This window comes from Python bivittatus, unplaced genomic scaffold (genome assembly GCF_059951505.1).
Source record: "Python bivittatus isolate LINGU-HERP-01145 unplaced genomic scaffold, Pbiv_v1 ctg000980_np1212, whole genome shotgun sequence".
Classification (NCBI taxonomy): Eukaryota; Metazoa; Chordata; class Lepidosauria; order Squamata; family Pythonidae; genus Python; species Python bivittatus.
The window spans coordinates 39,574,450-39,598,653 of NW_028277125.1; the positions used below are offsets into that span (position 1 = coordinate 39,574,450).

Sequence of the window (24,204 nt, forward strand, 5' to 3'; positions counted from 1 at the left end):
GATTAGCACCAAGCCCATTCCTTTCCACTAGACAGAAAAGATCTTTTATCTTGAAATTAAAAGTTGGAACTGTGGCAGGACAAAGCAGCCTTAGAAACTACCTGGCTGGAATCCTCAGGATCATCTGGAGGAGGGACCCCAAAATAATTGAGGCAGAGGTGAATCTTTTTGAGTCACTAATCGCCTCAGGAAGGATAAGTAAAAATGTCTAGCTAGACATTAATAAATATAGATTCTTTTCTATTTCTCTTTCTGTATGACATGATAGTTTATCGTCTCTGATGTTTACTGTATCTATGCGAGTTGTCCCTGTATGCTTGATGCCTCTTAAGTTCTCTGAGCAGTAGAGAGATCCCACCTCAAGGTCTGTCCCAAGCTTATAGGCTCCTTTGCAGGATTCCTTTAAGGTGCTGATTGATTTTACCAGCACTTTATTTTTATTGTGTCCACCACTTAATGATTTTACATGTGACTACCTAAAGTTAAAAAAGATGTGCAGCGAGGCTTGGGGAGGGTGTGCGAGTGGCCAATGCAGGATGAGCACAGAAGGGCTGGGGAGGCTGCGCGGTCTGAGGAGACTTACCCCAGTGACTTGCGACCTTCCCTGCCATTTCCCCATTGACTTTCTGGGGAAGCAAAGAAGGTCACAAATGGCAATCATGAGATTGTGGGGTGCTGCAACCAGTTGTAAGTGTGAGCCAGTTGCCAAGCATCCAGATCGTGATCACGTCACTGCATGGGTGCTGGGATGGCCAGAACTCTGAGGATCAGTCGTAACTACTATTCATTCAGTTCTGTCATAACTTCAAACAGTCACTGACCGAATGTATAGTAACAGAATCTTGGAAGACTGTCAGAGTTTTCCTCTGCTTTCTGTTACACCAAAGAAAATTATGGTGGGTGATCCTGAGTTTCTTTCTCACCTCCTCCTCTTTGTCAGTGTCCAGCTAATGTTTACTTACCCACTTTTCAATTCCTTCTCTTTTTAATATTCATGCATCTATTTTGTTGTGAATTTTCAAATACAAAGGGTTAACTGGAGGCAGAGATTTCACTGTGGTCAGCTCAGACCTCGAAATTAAGGCAGTGGTAGACTGTAAAGGCTGACTCATAAGCCCTTTTGTGATGGGAGCATACATTTATTACATATCTTTGCACATTTGTGTTTTCTTGCAGTTATGTTTCGCCTCTATGACACAGATGGCAATGGCTTCCTGGACAGCTCGGTAAGCTATCTTTCAAAGTAGTCCATTTCTTTAAAAAGGATAAGAAGTAGACTTTTTTCTAATGCACTGGGGCTTTCCTACTGTGATGCTACTCCAAAGTACATAGAGCTAGGGATACATCAGTGAAATCTGGCTATCTCTGGACAAAGTTGCTAGGTCTCTTCAGCTAGGCTACAGCTCAGAAACAAGACCACTCCAAGCTGAGGGATTCTTAGTAAAGGATCCTCATGGGTCCTTTTCAAAGTTGACAGACTCTGGTAAATTTACCTGGTTAATAGCAGCAACAGAGCTTGGTTTGGCCCTTTAAATTTTTCAAAATGGTCTTGATTAATATAATTCAATTACTTTGTAGAAACTTTAAATGGCAGGTAATGATATGGGCATGTCTGTGCTGCATAATATTACCCTACTGCAAACTCTTTAAAAGGTTTATTCTTTTTTTTTTTTAAGCAAATAACCCAACATAGTTGTATTAAAGAGGCATCTCATCTTCATAAAGATGTAAACCTATTTTTTTCTTGCATGCTGATATATAATTGCAACATCCACAGAGTGTATTACTCACATTGTTTTAAAAACATCTACCTTCTTGTTTCTAAATTCAGGAGCTGGATCGTATTATCAATCAAATGGTACATGTAGCAGAATATCTGGAATGGGACTCCACAGAATTAAGGCCAGTAAGTTATTTTTCCATGGAGAATCAGAATTAATTTTTAAAAAGTGCTTTGTTCTGCCTTTGAGCACTTCTGAGGGCTAAGTCATACACAGTATTCAATACATATTCTGTTCTTTCCTTCACACCGATGTAAGCAAAGCAGTGGATCAATACTGATTAAGATCACCATGTGCAAAGAGTGAGATCACCTTGTGCAAAAGGTTACACATTCATCCCAGAAACTTGCTTAGCAACATATGCCCTCCCCCATATGGAAATTTTTATTTCTTTTTCTTTTTTCTTTTCTTTTTTTGGTAATCCCCTATATGGAACAATGGCATTTTTGCATGGCAAATGGGAGGAAGGTTTAAGCGTCTCTTCTCCATGGCCCAGTCAGGATTGCTCTGACAAGCACTTAAAAAAAAAATCTGGGAAAGCATCTGCGTGCTATTTATATTTAATTATTATGTAGATTAGCCCTGAATTACTGAGATTGAACTATAGATACCATGATGATCCCTATTTTTATTTCCAGAAGGGTTACTATCTTAGTCTGTTGCAGCAAAAACAGAATCTGGTGGCATCTTAAAATTAACTGTTGTTCACAAATCTTAAGCCACAATTAGTCTTTAAGATGCCACAACTTTTTGTTGTTATTGTTCTTTTTATTGATTCCTTGAGTCATCAGCTTATCAATTAACTATAAATAGCATGCAGATATAATTATAAATATTTGCAATTATAAATATATGCAAAAAGAAACAAACAAAGAAAACCCTACAAAACTGTAGGGTTCCATAGAACTCTAAATTAGTCTTGGGACTGATTATCAGATCCAATTCTGCTGCAAACAAACAAGGATAAAAAAACGCTAGAGAAGCAAAAGACAAGCTGTTTTCCATGCTAGTGTTCAAAGCCTACGGTACATTTCCTATCATCAGAATGATTGCAACTGAAAAAGAATATGATGTTCATAATTGGATTTTGTCTTCTACAGATTTTGAAAGAGATGATGGAAGAAATAGACTATGATCATGATGGAACTGTGACACTTGAAGAATGGATTCGGGGTGGCATGACCACCATCCCTCTGCTCGTTCTCCTAGGCATGGAAACAGTGAGTAACAGGCCTGACCTCAACAACAATAAGCCAAACTTATTGTGTGTGTTTCCAGAGTAACAACACCTTTGGCTAAGATAGGAGGAAGGAAGTTACTATTTGATATATATCCTTTCTTTCTACTCAGTCAGTTATGCAATGTGGCTAACAATAATCAAAATGCAGAATATAAAATAGAAATTTTAAAAAAAACATAAATTAAAACCAAAGCAAACAATTAATGTCAAGAGCCTGGCAAAAGATATACATTCAGCTGCTCTTTCAAGACACAAAATAAATTTACTTATAACTACTGTTAAAAAGACTGGAAGCCACTTTATTATTCTTTCTTTTTTTCTTTTACCTTCTTTTCTACTTCTTTTCTATATTTCTTTTTCACTTTTCTATTACTTTTCTCCATCTCTCTTATCTTTAACTCAAAATTTGTATTGTTTTTACACTGTGGAAAAACTTCTTTAAAGATAGATAGATAGATAGATAGATAGATAGATAGATAGATAGATAGATAGATAGATAGATAAGCATGAAACTGAGCAAACTCAGGGAGGCAGTGAAGGACAGGAAGGCCTGGCGCAATATGGTTCATGGGGTCACGAAGAGTCGGACACGACTTAACGACTAAACAACAACAACAACATATTTATATATGAGAGAAATATATATATATGAGAGAAAAATTATATATATATGACAAAAAGAGTCAAATACAATTCTAAAGGTGGACATTCCACAACTAGGAGCAATGCAGCTGAAGGTCTTCTCCTGCATACTGAATGAATGGGCCTTTGAAAGCAAGTGATCTTCTGAAGGGCCTCTTATGTAGAACTTCGCATCTAGAAAGGTTTGTAATAGGAAAGGAAATCTCTCAGATAATCAAACTTCAAACTGTTTATAGTTTTAAAAATTAGCACCAATACCTTAAACAATTACAGGAAACAATTACAGGAAACCAGGAAACAATTACAGAAATTAAGTTGAGGAAAGGTGCTGTACAGAATGGGACCTTCTGAAGGAAATTAGATATGATCAATCTGAATCTACTTACAAGAAAAGTAGAAAAAATAAGTATGATCATTTTTACCAATAATTTAATTGTAATTTATCATTATGTTCAATTGTAATTTTTCATTATGTGTAATTATTTTTATTAACATTTGTATTGCTTGATGGAATATGAGGAGAAGACTAAAGAAATGTACATTGCAAGACAGTCATTTATTTATTTATTTGACTTTTACTCTCAGAAACAGAAAAATTTAACTTACTGCTTTTGACATCAAGTATATAACAAATAATATGCATGTTTGGGATAGGTCTCCCTCTAAGGGATAAAGCAGACTGCTGCATAGTACAGTGGGAAGTAAAGGAGCTTCCAATGAACATTCACTTGTATACTGTACACACAGCTTCTTAGAATCTTTAAAGGGTCTGACCACCTGAGGGTGCCAGTATCCCAAAATTCAGATTCTCAGCTTCCTTTTTAACCATACACACTAAGAAAACCTTTACTGTCTGCACAGTGTTCAAGGATTGTATTAACAGTTAACCAAACTTGCACCAAAAAAGTGAAGGAAGCCAATCTAGATATCTTTAATTAGATTCAAGTTAAATCTAATGACATAGTATTAATTGTGGATTGTTTGTCACGTTATATTATGGTGCTATGGAACTGGAATCCATTTCACCAAGGGTGACAATCCTCCTCCATCTGCCCTTGATTCTTTAGACCAGTGTTTCTCAGCCTTGGCAACTTTAAGTGTGGACTTCAACTCCTAGAATTCTGGGAGTTGAAATCCACACATCTTAAAGTTGCCAAGGTTGAGAAACACTAATTTAGACATACAGTACAAGCAACCTTTCTAATTCCTGGGACCAATATTGCCTGGTACACTGACAGTAGGAGCCATTTACTCAGTTCCACTTCTGTAATCTCATAATTCAGGAATCCCAACTTTAGCAGCTGAAGGTAGAACAGGACAGATTGAAATATACATAGGAAAATATATTTTCTAATTCTAAGTCTACACCTCTTGAAAAATAAGGGTATTAGTCATCATCCCTAGTAATTACAGTTATGTAGAACCAGAGGCAATATGCCTCTGAATGTCAGTTGCTGAGGAACATGAGTAGGTGGATGTTAATGTGTTCAAGTTCTCTTTGTGAGTTTTCAATAAGCATTGTTGACTATTGTGGGACAATAATCTTAGACTACGTATGGCCTTTTTTTTTTTTTTTGATCCAGTACATTACTTCTTAGAAAATAAGCAGCGTATTTTGGTATAGAGCAGCAAATCTGGTATAATATTCCTGTATAAGGTTCTATACATTTCAAAAATTGTGAATTCTATATTTCATACATTTCCCAATCAGGATATTCTGAGTGGTTGCTACTTTCTTTTCTTTCAACACTTTGGTAGCATGTCACTTCCTACCTTACCTGGCCACATAGAGGATATCTAATTAGATGCCTCTAAAAGGCTATTTGTTCCTTTGGAAACAACTGATCTGATTCAATGTCTACAGTACCTTATACTTGTCTCTTTGACTGGAATTGGTGGATTCTACCTAATTTTATAACTTTCTGGACTAACTTTAATGAGTCTCATTTAGAAGGCTTTGCTTTAATTGTCCTTGTGGAGTATTGTTTGTGGTCTTTTTGCAAATGAGTGAAAATACAAAATAAAATAAGAAAGTGAAAATGCAAAATAAAGGGAAAAATAAACTGGAGATTGTGTAATGCAGTTGCTGAAAGCCACCTCCATGAAGCTTGCTGATACAACTTTGGCACTTGCCTGACAGGATTTATCTGGCTCAGAGTAGGAATCCCTAAGCTAAATGTTTAGAAAAAGATAGATCAAGATGCATTCCACAGTAAAGAAATGCTTCTGTTTTGCGCCTCTGTAAGAGACTGTAGATAAGAGATTAGATTTCTTGCTGTGAATGCATATCATTATATCCCAGATGGAGAAGCTAGCCAACATAATTATGCAAAAGAGAATATTTGAAATCATATAATACAGATATTAGTAATAAAGGGTTCTGGAGTACCTTTTACTGTAATGGAATTCATGGAATCATGTTGACTCACTCTTCTCCAAATCAGGCGCTTGCTTTTTCAGTAATTATGATAAAGGTGCTGCTGCTCATAGGACACGCATTCATCTTTTGTATCTGTCAGAGACTGCAGGAACGCCCCCTCCCCACAAAAAAGAAAGCCTAGCATCCATTGCAGATAATTATAATTATACCATGCTATACCAATTGCTGAGGGGAAAAAAACATATTTACAGTTTTAGATTCCATTAGGGTATTCAAGGTCCTTAGACCAGTTTCCCCAAAGTGGTAGCCAAAAGTGTTGGACTATGGCTGTTTTGACTGACTGACTGACTGACTGACTGACTGACTGACTGACTGACTGACTGACTTACCCACTGTAATCAGACTGAATCTCCAATCAGAACAGTTGTTGTTTGGAGATGATAGAAATATACATCAGGAGAAAATCAAGTTGAAAGAGGCTAATTTAGACCCTAGATAATTATTTACCATGAGTCTTAGATTATTTTCTTGCATGGTAGTAAAAGTTTAATTTTTAAAAATTCTTCTTCAAAAAATGATGGGAAGCTAGCAAGACTATAACATAGGTTAATTCAGACAATCATTTACAGATGGTCGATATGCCGGCTAAGTTCATCAAGAGTGCAAAATGTCTGTGTGAGGAAAGCTGATGAATGTTTTCTATAGTTCTGACTAGGGCCTAGTTCACATTATGATGAGATAATATTGATAACTGTGTGAAATGCAGATTTCTGTGATTCTACCCAGGTAGACACCTGTCATACTGATTCTTCTCTGCTAAGTTTAAGTGAGCTTTTTTTTTTTAAATCCCTACAGAATGTAAAGGATGATGGGCAGCACGCTTGGAGGCTGAAACATTTCAAGAAGCCTGCCTACTGCAACTTTTGCCGCACTATGCTACTGGGGGTTAGGAAGCAAGGCTTGTGCTGTTCCTGTAAGTCCCTGCAGGTGTATCATAAACAGGGCTAGTAAGGTTACCTGCATGTCAGTTGGGAAGAGTCATGTCACAGTTCCCCACAGGGATGGAGAAAGGATTTCCTAATTTAGTTGCTGTTTAATTTTAAAACAGAGGTAGTAAGGCTTCAATATTTCTAGTAGGTTCCTCTCTCAAGGGAAGCTTGATATTTTTCTAAGTGTACACCATTTGTATTGGAGAATCAGAGGATCTGCTTTCAAGACAACTAAAGTAACAACTCAGAGTGAATTGTCTTTTCTAGGATTTGGATGGATCTACCTAAAAAGCTGAAAATCATGTACTCTAAGAGCTTCCTATTTCCAACGCTGATGAAGAAATTCATCAGTATTGCTTTGATGGCACTGAACAGTTCCAAAGACTAAAACAAGTTGATTTTTAAAAAGAAAAGTATTATAAGAGGCAATCAAACAACAGTCCAATACTGAAATAGGTTATTATTTTACAAATGCCTAGGTGACAAGGCATGTCCTCCGTTGCCATCTGAAAGAAGACAGCCTGGAAGCCAACCCTTGGGACAAAATTTTAAAATGTTACGATGGGATCCTATAGATGTCTACTGAGAAGTAGGCCCCACTGGATTCAATAGGACACAATTTAGAGTAATTGAATAAAGATGACATCTGTTAATGCATCGCTTTCAAAATTTAACCTATGGGAACTGAGGTTCAGAAGATAACATGGGCAAAGTGTCAGTGAGTTTTTTGCTCAGTTGGGTGTGAAATCTTCATGAATTTATTTGTTTCTTTGTTTAAAGAATTTATATGTCTGCCCATCTTAAACTAATAACTCTGGGAAGCTAACAAATACATAAAATGACACAATATAAAAGCCATAAGGCAAGACATAATGAAAATTAACTAAGGCTTCTCACAAAACAAACACACATATTGGACTCCACTAACATCTGGGCCCCAGTGCTTCAAGGTCTTCCAGAGGTTCAACAGGTTCAGGGCCATCTCGATGGACCTCATGGGGAAGCTGTACCAAAGGGCAGGTACTGTGACTTAGAAAACACACCTCCTGAGTTCCAGTAGGACCTAGAATGTGCCCAGTCTGCAGATCTGGTGGGACAGGCAGAAGTAATTGGAGAGGGGCAGTCCCACAGTAACCTGGCCCTATACCATACAGGGCTTGAAAGATGACAAGACCTTGAATTGCACCAAGAAGCCTACTAGGAGCCAACAGAGCTCACACAGCAGTTGTGTTATGTGAATGTATCTAGGTGTGCCCAAAACTGAATGCACAACTCCCTTCTGGACCAGCTTCTGAATGCTTTTCAAGGGTTGCTCCATGTAGAGTGTTGCAGTAGTCCAACCAAGAAGTGACTAAGGCATGAATGACCATGAGCAGAGCATCCTGATCCAGGTACAAGTGCAATTGGTGTACAACATGGATTTGTCCAAAGGCTCTCCTGGCTATGGCTGCCAAGTCCAGGAGGACCCCCAAATTGCACACTAGCTCTGTCTTTAACTAGAGTTATGGAAAATCTCCAGATCTTAGGGGAGGGGCTGAAACCCACAGCCACTTGATCTTTATAGGGTTACATTCTTTCTCATCCAGACCCTCACAGTCTCCAAGCACTCGGAAAGAACCTTGATGGCATCAGTTGAATGGCCCAGGGCAGAGATATATAACTAAGTATATCAGCATATTGATTGTAAACCCCATGCTGACGAATGACCTCATCCAACACCACCATGTAGATGTTAAACAGGAATGATAAGAGAGTCAAGCCCTGAGGCAATCCACAGGGCAGAAGTCTAGGGCTCAACCTCTCCCTCTGGAAGGAGGAAGGAGAAGAACCACCACAGTACCAGTCCCAACCCCTTAAGCTATTCCAGAATGATATTGTATTTGATGGTATAAAAGTTTGCTGAAAGTTCAAGGAGGGCTAGGACAGATGCACCACCACTGTCCCTAGTCAGCCAGAGGTCATCCATAAGTGTAATCAATGCCTTCTCAATACCAAATGTCCTAAGGTGAATCTACCATCATGGATTAAGACAACAGCTTACTCATTTGGGACTTTTTTCAGAAATTGTATATACAGTTGCATACATAGAATATATATTTTAACAACTAGTCTCTGGAAGTAGCTGGAAACTGTTTGTCCTGAATACAGGGTGAATTTAGAATGGCTCTCTCTTTTTCTTTCTTTTCCACAGTTTGTAAATACACTGTCCATGAAAGATGTGTGTCCAAAGATATTGCTCCTTGCATCAGTACTTATGTAAAATCCAAGAGAAATACAAATGTAAGTGAGGCATATATGGGAGATCAGTGCTATGTGTTCACTAATTGATTATCTGCCATGTGTTCTATGCCATCTGTATGTAGAACATGCAGTCCACACAGTCATTGTAATGCTGCTTCAAATGCTGTTTTAGTACAAGAGACCTCTGTTTTGCAGGCAACCAATTAACTGATATGCTTTTGATATAATAGATAAATAACAGTCTCACATGTAGGACTCTACATTTTGGCCAGGATTTACAGATATAGGATTATTTTTTATTTGCCAGATGATAATATGTTCTTTTTAACTCAGTTTAATTCTTGTTGCCTTAAATATTTTGTTTAATGAAAATCAGTATATGCATTTAATATAAAGTAGGTCCACAAAAATACTGCCTTCCAGATCTTCTCATCTTCAGAGTAAGCTATGTAAGCAGATGCCCAGCAGCAAAACATCACAGGGTCATTCCCTTGCAAGAAATTTCTGTATTTTTAAAACTGAAATCTGAATTATAGCACCATCAATTACATAATTTACATCAACTAAACTCCATTTACTACATCAACAGTATTAATAGGTACAACTAGATAAATTAAAGCCTGTGCTGAAATTGTAACTGAGTTAAGATTCAGACAGTATGCTCTCTAATGCAAAAACAAGTCAGAGTTGCAGTTAGCACAGGAACCAAACTGAAACTTGGGTTTTGAATCAAACACTGAGGCCATAGGTTAGAAACAGGCAGTGAGAGAGGCAGTTATTTATGGTGTGTGCATATAGGTATACAATGCTGCTCATGTGCTGCTCTCAAAGGTATGCACATTATAAGTTAAGCCTTCAACCGTTTTTGTTTTCATAACTGTATAGAAATACCCAGTAATCAGACAAAACTGTTCCCTAAACTGAAGATCGCTATACATAAGAACTTCCCTAAATTTGCACAATCCTCCATTTCTATCAGCCTTCAAAAAATATCCTGAACTATTTGAACTGAGATGATTGTGATGCATGTTCTGGATTCTTCATTTTCTCTCTTTTCCTCACAGTCTCATTTAGCACCTGAGTTTATGTTTAAGTATATATTATGCATTTCTAGGTTATGCAGCACACATGGATTGAGGGCAATTCCCCAGCCAAGTGTGATCGATGTCATAAAAGCATCAAATGCTACCAGGGAATTACCGGACTACATTGTGTATGGTGCCAAATCACAGTGAGTACGTGAAGAGAATGTGGTCTTATTTTTACCAAAGAGTATGGAAAGCTGCCTTATTCAAGACAAGTTGTTACATGTCTTGGCAAGCAACACCACATTTAAGTTAATAATTTTGTGGCATGTCTGTAAGAAACAAAGGTTCATCTTCCATTCCTAGTTTCCTCTCCCAATCACAAAAATGGCCATTATTCAAATTATGGAGAAACCATAAATGCTGAAAATATTGCAGTTCGGCAGTCATGCCATTATCCATCACCTCTTTTATGAACCTGATTCTGACATGTGTGGAGTAAATCTTTGTGAAAAGGAAGGTTGACAATGTATCTTCAGGAGGTTTCAGAGGCAAGACTGGCTGTCTCAAGGAACACATCCAGGATCTGATGATGATATTACTCACATTGCAACTATTGTGATTGGCCTCCCATAAGCACCACTGTAGCACAAAAATAAAGGATGTAGGAGGTATCGTTTCTGATATTTGGGGACATTTCATTGTTATCATGTGTGGTAAATGGTATTACATCCCCCTCAAGTGCAATGACAAGTAGAGAAGTTTGTCAGACCTGCAGATATTAAAGCAGGAATAACAGAGCAGTTTAAAAACATGATTTATTGGTTTATTGATTTTATTGGTGTTTTCATTTAAGCTCTGCTCCTTTTCCAAAGAATTCAGAGCAGTTCTTTGAAGGAAAAAAAAAACAATTTCACAGCCCAAGCTATTTACAGCAGAAGAGCATAACCTGAGGCACAAGGGATATATATAGCCCCTTCCCAAATCTCTGAATGTTGTCCCCAGAGCTTCTCCCAAAAGTTACCAGCAAACTGTAATCTTTAATGTGATAGAGGAGGGAATCATTAAATACATGGGAAATAATCATGTCAACTATAACTGGAGTACAGAGTAAGGAAGATGATTTTGATGGAGATATGCAGGAACTGTTACCTAGTCAGAAGGGGCTGAAACATTTTTAAAGTCCAGAACAATGAGATAACATTTGGAAGTGGCTCAGACAGACACCCTGCTAATTCACTGAACTATAAGAAAGAAGATGAGGCAGTACAGCCCAATCCAACTTGCAAGATTTTGTTATTGTACCCTACTTCAATAAAAGTAGTTTTAGCCTTAATATGGACTTGATTTCCTTGTCTGGTCAATGTAATGGGGGTGACATCAATTTGTCATCATTTAAAAATTTCAACTTAATTAAATCAAATTTAATCATGTTTTGGTCCCATCTGCTTGTTGTCTTGGCCCTGGGTGGTTCTCAACATGCCACTTAAACACTGTACAGCTCTTGGTTTGAAAAATGTTGCATATCCAAGTGCTTTTGACTATTCTCCCTGTCCAAAGCAATGCTTGTTTGGATATGCTGAAATACACAGAGATGGAAAATATGATTTGGGCCCTGGTATAAAAGAATAAATCTGGTGAACCAGGAGCTCTCAACTAAAAAGAACCATTAATCAACATAGGGTAGGTACCTCCCAAGGCTGTCAAGATTCTTGACTGAAAAATACGTTGCCAGGAAGAAAAAGCCTAAAATTACCCTTGAGCATAGACCTATGTAAAGGCTTTGATTTATGTGTGGCAAATGTGTATATAAGGCTTTATTTATTTATTTAAAAAAATTGTATGGCCACCCATCTTAAACAACTCTAGACAGCTCATAACAGCAGTAAAACCCAATAGCTATAAAACAACCAGAAACCATAAAACCAGAAACCAGAAACATAAAAACACCAGCACCTTAATCATCCCCTTGGGAGCCCCACAGCCAGCTCCAACAGTCCATTCTATCTATTCTATTCTATCCCAGCACCTAGGTAGAACACCAGGTCTTGATGGCCTTCCAAAAGGTTAAAAGGGTGGGGGCTTGCCAAATCGCCAGGAGGCAGGTGTTCCATAAGGTAGGGGCAGCCACAGAGAAGACATGCTTCTGAGGTTCCAATGGGTGGCAGGATTTCAGGGAAGGGATCTGCAGCATTCCCTATCTGATCTAGTGACATGGGCAGATATTCTTAGGAAGAAGTGGTCCCACCAATAACCAGGTCCCATGCCATGTAAGGTTTTAAAGGTGATAACCAGCACCTTGAATTGCACCCAGAAGAAAACTGGGAGCCAGTGCCGCTTGCACAACAGAGGTATAACATGGGCAAACCTAGGAACACTTAGTACTGTGCGTGCCACTGCATGCCTGACCAGCTGTAGCTTCTGAGTGGTCTTCAAGGGCAGCCCCACATAAAGCGCATTGCAGTAATCCAAACAGGAAGTTACTAAGGCATGAGTGACTGTGAGCAAGGCCTCCAGTCCAGGAAAGGGCGCAATTGATCTGTGCAAAAAGATCTGTGCAAAGGACCCCCTAGCCACGGCTGCCACCTGCTCATTCAGCAGGACCTGAGAGTCCAGGAGGACCCCCAAATTGTGCACCAGCTCAGTCTGGGGAAGTGCAACCCTATCCAGAGTCAATGATGACAAATCACCAGACCCTAGGGGGCCAAAAACCCAGAACCACTCTGTCTTGCCAGGGTTGAGCTGAAGTCCAGACCCTCACAGCCTCCAGGCACTTGGTCAGCACTGCAACAGCATCACATGCCTGGCCAGGAGTGGAGGTGTATAATTGAGTATCATCTGTGTACTGATGATACTGCACCCTGTGTGGTTGGATGACCTCATCCAGCAGCTTTATGTGGATGTTAAAAAGGAGAGGGGAGAGACCTAAGCCCTGAGGTACCCAATACCACAGCAGCCTAGGGCTCAACTTCTCTCCCCGCCACCAACACCAACTGAAACTGGCCATGGACAAAGGAGGAGAACCACCACAAAGTGGTGCCTCCCACTTCCAACCCCCAGAGTTAGTCCAGAAGGATACCATGCTTGATAATATTGAAAGCCACTGAGAGATCCAGGAGAGCCGGGACAGTTGCAACACCCCATCCTGAGCCCTCCAAAGATCATCAGCAAGTGTGACCAATGCTGCTTCAGGGCTATACTCCAGCCTGAACCAGACTGAAAAGAATCCAGATAATCCACTTCATCCAGGGCTCTCTGAAGCTACATCATGCCAACCACCCTCTCAACAACCTTCCCCCAAAAGGGAAGGTTGGAGATTGGATTAAATTTATCTAGCATGGCTGCGTCCAAGGATGGCCTCATTGTTGTTTGCAATAAAGAGAGTTAATCCAAGCCATATAAGCCAATCTCTCAATAAGAGGTTAAGCATCCAGAGATGTGAGATTTACAGCCAACCAAGGTGAGAAAACTAATACCTGGTTTTGCCTACTCCTATTCTCATCACTATGGAAGGAGCGACTTCCCCAGAGACCAAGGATTAAGCAAGATCTTCAGGCAACCCCATTAACCATCAATTATCTTGCTCCAGTATCAGAACCAGGTAGCAACCCAGATGGATTAGTTAGCCCACACAATTAACCAACTAGTCCAGCAGGTGGGACAGAATTTACTACAAACTGGTTGTCCTTGTACCAGTTTAGCCCCAAACCCTGGAGACATTGCTGGAGCAGCTCTCCAGTAGTGTGTACCTGCTTCTTCAAGTAACAAATATTCCAAGTAATTTACTGTCTTTCTTGCTCAATGTGAATTAAATATCTCCCTGAAATCTGATGACTTTCCCACCAACCAAACCCTTACAGGATTTATAATTGACCTAATGACTGAAGGAGCTATAAAATGAGCAAACCTCTTTTTGATTTAGAACCAATCTGACTTGGACTTTAATTGGGGACACACCTGACAGCTAACTTTGAGGATTTGGTTAAGTAAGTGACTTGCCAACCATGAAATGTATTGCCTGTAACAGGGTAAACATTTGATATGGGAGTATACTGCTGAATTTCAGCTATTACTTTAGAATGTGGCTGGAATGAAAGAAGCTTAAATGGTCAATTGAAAGGGGGAGTATCAGATGAAATATGTGATGAATTTACTTATCCAAGCACTTCTAAGACCATAGCAGCATTAATCCAGGTTTGTTTAGGTACTGATGGAAGACTCATGGAATTATGGCAAAGTATAGATGGAAAGGGAAGATGTGACTATTTTTCCTTTCCTTTCTTCCCCCTCCACCTATCAAGCTGGTTTGCTGGGATTGTGCAGGTACAAATTTGATAAATTACTAAATCTGAGACTCTGAAAAATGAACCAAATTTAAAACTGTTGGAGAGTGTTGTTTGGGTCTGGGTAGTCATGTGGTTTTCAGTTGTGTTTTTAACATACGTTTTGAAGTTATTGCACACCACCCAGAGTAATCTTGGAGTTGGGCAGCCTTAACAAATCCAATAAAATAAATAAATAAAAATAAACCCATGCATCTGGGACTAGCAGAGTTCCACTATCTGCTCAAGAAAATTTGTACCAAAATACACAGGGCCTATGCCCATATTGTGGAGAACTGCCCCTTTGCATGTGAGTATCCTGTAAAGACCCCCTTCCCACTTCTGAAGTATCAACCAAACGTTGATACCAAAGGAAACGAAAAATAGTCACATCTTCCCTTTCCATCTATACTTCTGAAGTATCAACCAAATGTTCTACTTCAGGAGAAGTGGGGGCACAATTTGTAAGCAGATGTCATAAATATTCCAAATCTCAGTTTTTCAAAAGGAAGGTGGTTCCAGTCTCCAAAGGCTCAGAGATTGGAGCAACCCGGGGGGGGGGGGGGGAGTGGAATCCAGATATGTGGAACTATGCATTGCAATTTAGTAAATCTTACAGACTCAGGCTGGCCCTGAAATACAACTGCAAGCCTTAGTAAAAGTGTCATGGGCAAATTTACTGAACCCTTTATTGAACATAAATATGATATGCCTATCAACTTGTCAAATCCCATATTTGAGTTGAGACTATTGATGTCCAGTTCATAAAAGTGAAGTGAACCTCTATAATTCATCAGTGGCAACCATCACGAGTGTCTACAACATACCACTATCTAATATCAGTTAGCCTGTCTGAAGAAATTTATCAACAAGAAGTTTTAAAAAGACTTTATCCACCCCTCCTCCTCCCCTGCCAGGTCTCCTACTTTTCGGATCAAGAAGAATGATGTCTCCTTATTAACAGCTCCTGAATTCTTGAGCCATTGCAATCATTTCCCTTTTCCCCTCATTTCTGGACTCTTAGATTAGAGACAGAAGGCATACATTTCTCCCAATGTCATCTCAGAGGGCTTCCAATCTGATTTGTACAAAAGAGGGGCACACATATATAACTGCCTTTGGTATTTGTTATGGGAAGTTTGACTCTTTGGGAAGCCATGTAGCTTAGCATATATTTGCAGCACCTTAGTCTTTTAAAGATCTATGAAAAGTGTTTTGCATGATTTTTGGACACATTTTGATTGTGTATGTAGATGATTTGCTGATTTACTCTGAGAATCTCACTCTCCACATTGATCAGGCTCAAGCAATTCACTGTGGCTACAGCCTCTACACTAAGTCAGAGAAAAGCACCTTTGATTTGCCTATGTTGGGTTATTTAAGTTACCATATTTCTTTGAAAAAAAAATTCAGATGGCTCCAGCTAAAGTAGAATCCATTCTGTCTTGGGAGCTCCCCACCCCCACCTCACACACACACTAAATGAGGAACATATACCATTTTCTTGGCTTGGCTCATTTTTACCATACGTTTGCTGATACTGCCTCTTATTAAGAAGGGGGTTCTGAAATATTGGGGGGAGTTCCTAATGTAAAAATAGAAGAGAGAAATATTTCCTTCCTGCTATCTGATGTCAGGAGGAGGAAGAGGTAGAGAAGCCCAGAAGAGGAGAAGTATCACCAGCTTCAGCTGCAAAAGAAATGGAAATTTCGCCCTTCCTGGAGGAAAGAGGAATGGAGAGGCCGAAAGAGGAGAGATCTTGTCAACTCCAGCTGTCAAATAAATGGAAATGGAGGGGAGGCACCTTGCTGTCTAGTCACTCATGACCAAAAGAAAGGGGAGGGAAAAGAATCTAAGATCGCCAAACTCAAGTGAGAAAGGGGAAGGAGAAAATAGGAAAGGAGGTGTCATAAGGAATGAAATTGACAAGAACCAGCAGTTCCCAGGCTAGAGAGAACTGTTATGTCAACATACATCAGGTGCCTCCCAAGGCCATCAAAAGAACATCCAGGTATTTGTTATGAAAAAAGCCCCTAAAAGTTAAATGCTGATATATAGACATACAGAAAGGGGTTGACTTCTGCATGCTGCAGTGGGCAAATTTCTGCATGTACATGGCCTTATTCTTGTCTGCAATAAATGGACTAATGAAGCTGAATCACATCTGTCAGCCATCTGCTGAGGAAACCAATTCATGAATTAAGGGTTTAGCATCTGGGGAGACAATATTTACAGATGAGCCTGGTGAGAAGCCTGAATCCTTCATTTCTGCAAGTCCAATGCTACTTCCACAGCCTCCCCTCTTCATTTTGGCACAAAGAGAATCATACTTTACTTTAGCTTCTCATTAGTTTTCTCCTTAAGGAATTAACTCTCCCAATGGAAAGCATAGCTTTTCTGCAACACTGGAGACTAAAAGTCATCTTATCAAAGAAACAGTGCATGTTCTGCTAATCTGATTTCACAATTTTCTTGATCACAAGTAAATGAAAAATATAGAGGATTAAGTAGATAGCAGATATGGATGGACGCGGGAAGGTAAGCATTGGTATGTGCTCAGACCCTGTTTTTTTCTCTTTTTAAAGCTTCACAACAAATGTGCCTCTCATGTGAAACCTGAATGTGACGGTGGGCATCTCAAAGACCACATCTTGCTGCCTTCCCAGATCTGCCCAGTTGTTCTGGTAAATGAGTCTGCTTGGCACATATCAAATTGGCTTAATGTATAGTATTTTCTTCTTGGTTCTGTCTCACTTAAGGGAACTGGATAATGCAATCTCATGATCCAAATCGCTTTATCTAAACTGATTTAGCTAATTAGATTAGCCATTCCAAACCCAGTACTCCCCTGTATATTGGACCATAATTCCCAGCATCCTTGCCCACCATGGTCTCAAGCTGGGAAAAGTGCACTAAAGTCCTCATTTGCTAATAACTAGGCTGATGGTTCCCCAGGGCATAGGTGGATGACACATATGGATGGTAGTTGGGTGGGTGGGTGGGATATGAATTATTCTTCTTTGCCTTTTAAATTAAATAATTAAATTGATGTTAAGGCTTTCATTAGTTTTCATCTATTTTCTAGCCCCAAATTGCTGTAAAAGAGAACTGACACTTTCTGGCAATTAAAATCATAGGAGAACTGAGGGGCCCAGGAGGCCCTGAAATTGCAACTTGCCCATCCCTATGGAATAAAACTAACTAGATGAGACACTGTTTGCATTTGGTAACTTGATTACATATTCAATACTAAAAAAAAAAAGCAAGTGCTTGCTGATTTAAACAAAATCCACTATTGTGCAAATGAAGCTTTGGAAATAATCAAGTTCATGGGCAGTTCCAGATGCCCAATCTTTCTGTTCCTTAATTCTTCTGATTCCACTTTAAAATGCAACTGGGGTTGATCAGGACTGTTTGAGTGGTTGTGGCCATCAAGATGCTATGAGCATAGGCATGTCTGCAAATATATAGAGCTTTAAGAGAGCCAGCAGCTGATCAGCCCTTTCCATTCCAGACCAATAACTGAGCACAGAGCATATCAGCTGATCAGTAACAAGAGCCTTATTTTGCCCCCTCAGCTTTATCCCTAAACATACATTTCTTCTCCCTTTTAACACAATTAAAATGTTAAATTACTAACGTTTCTGTGCTTGCCACAGTACCATATCCTCATGTCTCCCTTTCTTCCTAGCTCCTGCTGATAGGATGTTTATTATGTATTGAGTATTAATATTATGTGTTATGCATAATATTATTCTGCAATCATGCCATTATACAATGTGGGGGGATTCCTGGATTTTTGACATAGAGTCTTCTCTCTGTATAATGTATCTGACTTTTATTTAAAATCAAAACTCTTAAATGCTTTAAATAAAAGTTATTACATGTCAAATGGCATATATCAGAACTTAAATATATTTAAAAAATGGGAAAATTCATGGATGTATCAAACCATGCAGAATACATTCAAGAAGATTTTTCACAAAGAGTGCCACCTTATGTGGAGGGACCCTACATATATAAATCAATACTGAACATTTTTTGCAGGTCATACAAAAAACAGGGAAATGTTTCCTCTGAAGCAGAGGGTATATAGGTGTAAAATAAGGCTAACATGGCCCACAACACTTCTTGGATATTCTCTCTATGTACTGGAGAAAGAGAGTCACACGAATGTTAAGAAAAGGAAAATCAAAATGAATGAAGGATTGAAGCAATTCTCTTCATTGGAAAGATTAGGAAAAAGTCCAGTAAAAGGAAACATGACATACAGAATGATGCATGCTATAAAGAAAATGAATTAAAACATTGGATAAGGCAATGGAAGTCTTTCAATAGCTACTAATCATGATGGCTTTATGCTATCTCCAAGATCGGAGGCATCATGCCTCAATTAATATCTTATTTGTGGGAATTTTGTGGCTATTGCTATACAGAAGCTACTTTTGGGGTGATGTTTTCAGGACTTAATTATGATTTGTAGCAAAATTGCTAGGTTATCCAAGATCATTTGTACTTTATAAAATGCATGTAGTCCTTTACCAAGTGATAAGTTTTGCACTGTTTAATAGACAGCATTTTAGTACTCCTGTGTTATGCAATATCCTTAGTCACTGGTGATCTTATTATATATTTTTATACTTAGAATTCCACCATTTTCTCTCTGTTTATGTAACTAGTACTTCTTTGCTATCTATATTTAAATGTCTGTGTGCATCTTTCCCTCTTCCAAAGGATAGGCAATCCCACTCCCGAAGATCAGACAGTGAATCACCATCCAGCACCACCCCTGAGGATACAAACATGACCTTCAGATACAACACCACCACAGTGGACGGACATGGACTGCAGGTAAGCAGCTGACAGCTTCTTTTCTCCCATGTACAGATATAGTTGTGTGTACCTACGGAGATGCGTTTCCACCATTGCAACCAAATAGTGGATCACTTTTGGAAAAAGATATACCAGAAAAACAGTGACAATAGGTACTAGTCCTTTAGGCTGCTTATAAAATCAGTCTGAAACTAGATGGTCCCAAGGCATTTTATGGCCAGAAAAAAATAACAACCCATCATCCTCTTCTCCAATTCCACATACAAAGTCAAATGGACTGGCAGTTGATCTTTCTTCATATTAACTCTGGCACAGTATTCTTTGCATTCCTGAAGGCAATTTGATAGTTTAAGGCCTTATTTCTTAACCACAGCATCTTTAAGATGTGTGGATTTCAACTCCCAGGATTCTCCACCCAGCATGCTGACTGGGGAATTCTGGGATTTGAAGTCCATGGATCTTAAAGTTGTTGAGGCTGGGAAACACTGGCTTAAGGGATACAAGGAAGCCAACATTCCATATTGCTTTTTCTCTAACATCTTGTTGCCACCTTCCAGCATCTGTTTTCTGAGGCATGTGCCTCACTCTGCCTAATGGAAGGTATTGCCCCAGTCCAGGAATGATAGCTATGTTAAACTGTGCATATGTTAATAGCAGAACATCCATCCCCATAGAATTTCCCCTAATTTAGAATTCATCCCCTCTTCTCTTTGAAAAAGATTATTATGACATAGAATCAATGCTTGCAAATGTTTGGTTAGGCTAATATTTGTCACATCCTTAAGAATTCAGTTCCCTGATGTTTATTTAAAAAGTACAGGAGGTCATAGGCCTCCTAAGTAAAGACATCCATTTATTATTCTGGGTCCAACACACAATTTGTGGCACAGTGGCAAGACAATCTGCAGAAAAGGTACAAACAATAGCACAGGTTGAGGGATCCCAATGTTTCTCCATGGCACTAAACCCTGCATACCCAACAGTTTTCTAGTGACTTGTTTTGCTTCACCTGTAGCTCTGCCGCATGACTTATTTCTCCCCCTTCTGCATGAATGATGTTTTGTATGTTGGGCAAGGAGTCTGCTTGCTTGATATCCACTTTGGTTTTCAGATTACACCTAAGCCAGGAACACACCCATTGTTGGTATTTGTGAACCCCAAGAGTGGAGGAAGGCAAGGAGAAAGGTATGTTTCCCCCTTCTTTTAGAAAATTGTGCATTCCCAAGATTCAAGTTTTGATGCAGTAAATGCACCATTAAATTGTTGTAGACAAACAAATCTCCTTCAAGCAAATGTTTTTATAGCAAATTTCCCCTTAAGTTCAAGTTGTAATGTTTGTTGCTTATGAAATACAGTTGTGATTCCAAGTAATTTTATAATTGCTCTTACAAGTGTAGCATAAGCTTCTGAGAATGTCCTGAGGCAGGAAACTGCTATAGCTCAACACCAGAATGTCAGCTTTGAATACAGAAGGTTCCAGGTTATATACCTTGCATCTTCAGATAGTGATAAGACAGACTCCAGCCTGGAACTCTAGAGAGCTGTTGCCAGTCAGTGCAGAATGTAGGTAAAGAATTGATGGCCCTCTAGATGGTCCTACTCTATAGCTCCTAGTACTCCTCTCCATTGGCCATACTGGTTGAGATTCCTGGAAGTTGTAGTTCAACATCATCTGGAACTATAGAAGTGTAGAATTGGAAGGAGCTATTGAGTGCAATCCCTTGCTCAAATGAAAATGGAAGTAATCAAAATAGGTGGCTGCCGAGCACTACCTGAAGAAATCTAGCAAAGGGGAGCATGTTATCTTCCTTGCTAATTGATTCCATTGTCAATCTGCCCTTCCTGTTACAAAGCTTTTCCTAACACTCAAGTGGAAGCTGTTTTCTATGTTTTCCTATTGTACACTTTGCCAGAAAACAAATCTTCGCTTCCTTCTGTACAACTTCCTTCTGTACAGCTGAAAGCACTATCATGCTCTCCCCATTCATCTTTTCTCAAGTATCTCAAGCCCACTTCCCTCAGCCTCTTCTCCTAAGTCTTCATAGTCTCCTTTCCTAACCTCAGCTGAATCTGATCTTAGCTTTTCTGATGCCATCTCTATAAATCAGAGTTACCAGCATGTATTTTTCCTTGGTGGCTGTCCCCCTTTTTCCCTTTATGTGGTTCTTTTATTTTCAGAATTTCACTAAGAGTTGCTTCTGGTTTGTTTGTGCAGATCAGCTTCTTTTGCTGCCTTCCTTATATTTTTCCTTTTTAACTATTTTGGGGGTGGGAATTCTGCTTTCAGTGCCTCCTATTTTAGGAATTCCCACCCAATCTTGGAATAATTTTCTCTTCAGCTTTTCCTGCCATAGAAACCTACTTTTCATTGCTCTGGGTTTATTAAAATTCACTTTAGTTTCCATTAAAATCAAGAGTGCCTCCATTACATTTCACTTTCTCCCAATGCTCTTGCTTACTTCCACTTTCTCAACTAAATTCTTGTAGTTAGTTTCAGATTAAGTATCGCTGATGCTCTTGTGCTTTCCTCCACTATTTGGAAAAAAAAAAGCGGTCAGTAAAACAAGGCAGGAATAACAAGGCAGGAATTTTCTGGAAGGACCATGTTGGACAGAGTTTGTCTTACCAAAAATGTTGAGTTAATGAAGTTCAATGTATGGCTGCATTCAGATTTATTTTAATTTTCATTATATGGTACTCTTTCCACATAGTTTCTATGACTTCTGCCTTATCTACTAAGTCTTCACTGTTCAGTATGATCAAATCAAGGGTGGCTGATCTCCTTGTGCCTTCTATCTTCTGATGAAGGAGAAAATTGTCAGAAAGTTGGGCCACAAAGTCTGTACCTCTGGTTTAGATTGTATTAATGTGGGTGACAATGACTTACCCGTTCTAAGGCAGGTTTCCTTGTGTTCTTTGAAATGCCTGTTAGTGCCTGTGAAGTCACCAGTCCTTTACTTAGTAAGGATGACTATAATTTATTTATGAAGCAAATAAAGCAAGAACATGGAGAGGACTTCTTATGTGATAATGATCCATTCCAAGGCATCCTGAGGTCTGAAGAAGATAAATTATTTATCATGTAGTGTTCCTGAACAGCTCTTTCACTCCAAAATAGCTGGTATGGGATATAAGAGCTTTTCTCCATTTGCACCTCCCAAGCACAAAGATTCCCAGGCCAGTATGATGGACTGGTTAGGTGATGGACTAACAGTAGGAATACCCAGATTCAAGTCCACTCTCAGCCAGAAGAGCTCATTGAGTGACTCTGGCCCATTTGTTCTCTCTTAGCCCACCCTATCTGCCCATGTTGCTGCTACTAGGAAAGGAAGAAATGGAGGCAGGAATATTATGTATGCCACCTTGAGCTCCTGCAGAAAAATGGGATATAAATCCAATTAATAAGTGAATTTCCCCCTGCAATTTCCTTATGACATTGCCATCTTGTCCCAGCAGTTGAATTAGACAGATTTAAGTTGTCCAAAGCGATACCAGCACTATTGTAGTATTTTTTTTCTCTCTCTTATTCAAACTTCCCCCAAGGACAGCCTTTTAGGTTTTGTCACCTTGAAGGTAAGTCAGATGATAGTGGTGACTGGGAAAGGAGGCATATAGAGGCAAAGTAGGGATTGTCATGCCAATTTAGTTTTCTGCTGATTCAAGTCATAGCGGAGAGCACTTCAACTCAGCCATGGAGAAAGGCCCGGAGACGCTGATAAAAGAGTTTATTTTCATATTTTGTCCTGCCACAAAGAGAAGGATGCATCTACATTCCATAATAGGAACAAAGTTCCCATTGGCACAAATGGGAACTTTGACCCTTTGTAACTGGTAATCATTGAGATTCTGATCTAGATGTGATGGGGACAAGGAGATGCCAAAAATCTCAGCCCATCCACGACACTTCATTTCAGGTGCATTCTGTGTGGTAAAGAAACATGAGCTATAACAGGACAAAACTACATGTCAATTCCTTTTATGTAGTTCAGTCCTCATTTTCTGAATATTTTGAATATGTTGCTAAGGGCTTCCAGAATCTCACCTTATATCTGTACTTAAAACATTAGGGAAGGTTTCACTTGACTTTGGAAAATAATATAGTGGCAATCAAAGAGGTTTCTGCTCTTGGCAAACAGCATTTGCAATGCTTTAGGTGCTGCAAAGAGAGGCAGAGGGAGTGAGGGCAGAGAGAGTAAAGAAAGCTGATTGACAGTAAAAATAATAATCTGCCTTGAGTCTCTTTTTTACAGGTGACAACTCTTATTTTTCATACTTTTAGGGTACATCGGAAATTCCATTATCTACTCAACCCCAGACAAGTTTACAACCTGGATCGAGGGGGACCTACTCCTGGGTATTGAAGTTCACTGAAATTCCAAACATGGTCCATTTCACATATCCTTTGGCCCTCCTTCTTGCTATTACTTCCTTTCTTTTGTCTTGTCTCTGATCTATTCTTCTTCTCTCCACTTTCTTCTTTTTCCCTTTTGCTGTCTTTCTCAATTCAGTTTCCCTTTTTTCCTCCTCCTTCCCGACACAAAAGCTTGTTAATATGCCTTATATTGAGAATCTCAGCTGGCTGTTGGTTCTTTAAAGTATGTATATGCTGGGTTGTATTGTATTTGCCATATTTATGTTACTGAGTCAACTGGGTCTCTATCAATTCATGGAAGAATACACGTGGATGTTTCATTGCAATACAAAGGATCAGCACATGTTATTTGCAGCTGAAGTTCACTTCACTGCTGTTA

At 39.2% G+C, this 24,204-nt stretch overlaps 1 protein-coding gene across 9 annotated transcripts in view; it reads left to right on the forward strand.

Moving 5' to 3' along the window:
- DGKG (diacylglycerol kinase gamma) overlaps positions 1-24,204 on the forward strand; it is a 183,449-nt gene that overhangs the window by 109,488 nt on the left and 49,757 nt on the right. For all 9 annotated transcript variants that reach the window (XR_015794506.1, XM_088132662.1, XM_088132663.1 and 6 more), the window contains 10 exons: positions 1,177-1,226; positions 1,832-1,906; positions 2,882-3,001; positions 6,899-7,016; positions 9,224-9,312; positions 10,388-10,504; positions 17,206-17,304; positions 19,355-19,471; positions 20,565-20,638; positions 23,733-23,807. Coding sequence is in view for 8 of the 9 variants with exons in the window: in XM_088132662.1 (XP_087988788.1) it covers positions 1,177-1,226; positions 1,832-1,906; positions 2,882-3,001; positions 6,899-7,016; positions 9,224-9,312; positions 10,388-10,504; positions 17,206-17,304; positions 19,355-19,471; positions 20,565-20,638; positions 23,733-23,807 (934 nt within the window). In the remaining variant the exon portion in view is untranslated. The remainder of the gene's footprint in view (positions 1-1,176; positions 1,227-1,831; positions 1,907-2,881; positions 3,002-6,898; positions 7,017-9,223; positions 9,313-10,387; positions 10,505-17,205; positions 17,305-19,354; positions 19,472-20,564; positions 20,639-23,732; positions 23,808-24,204) is intronic.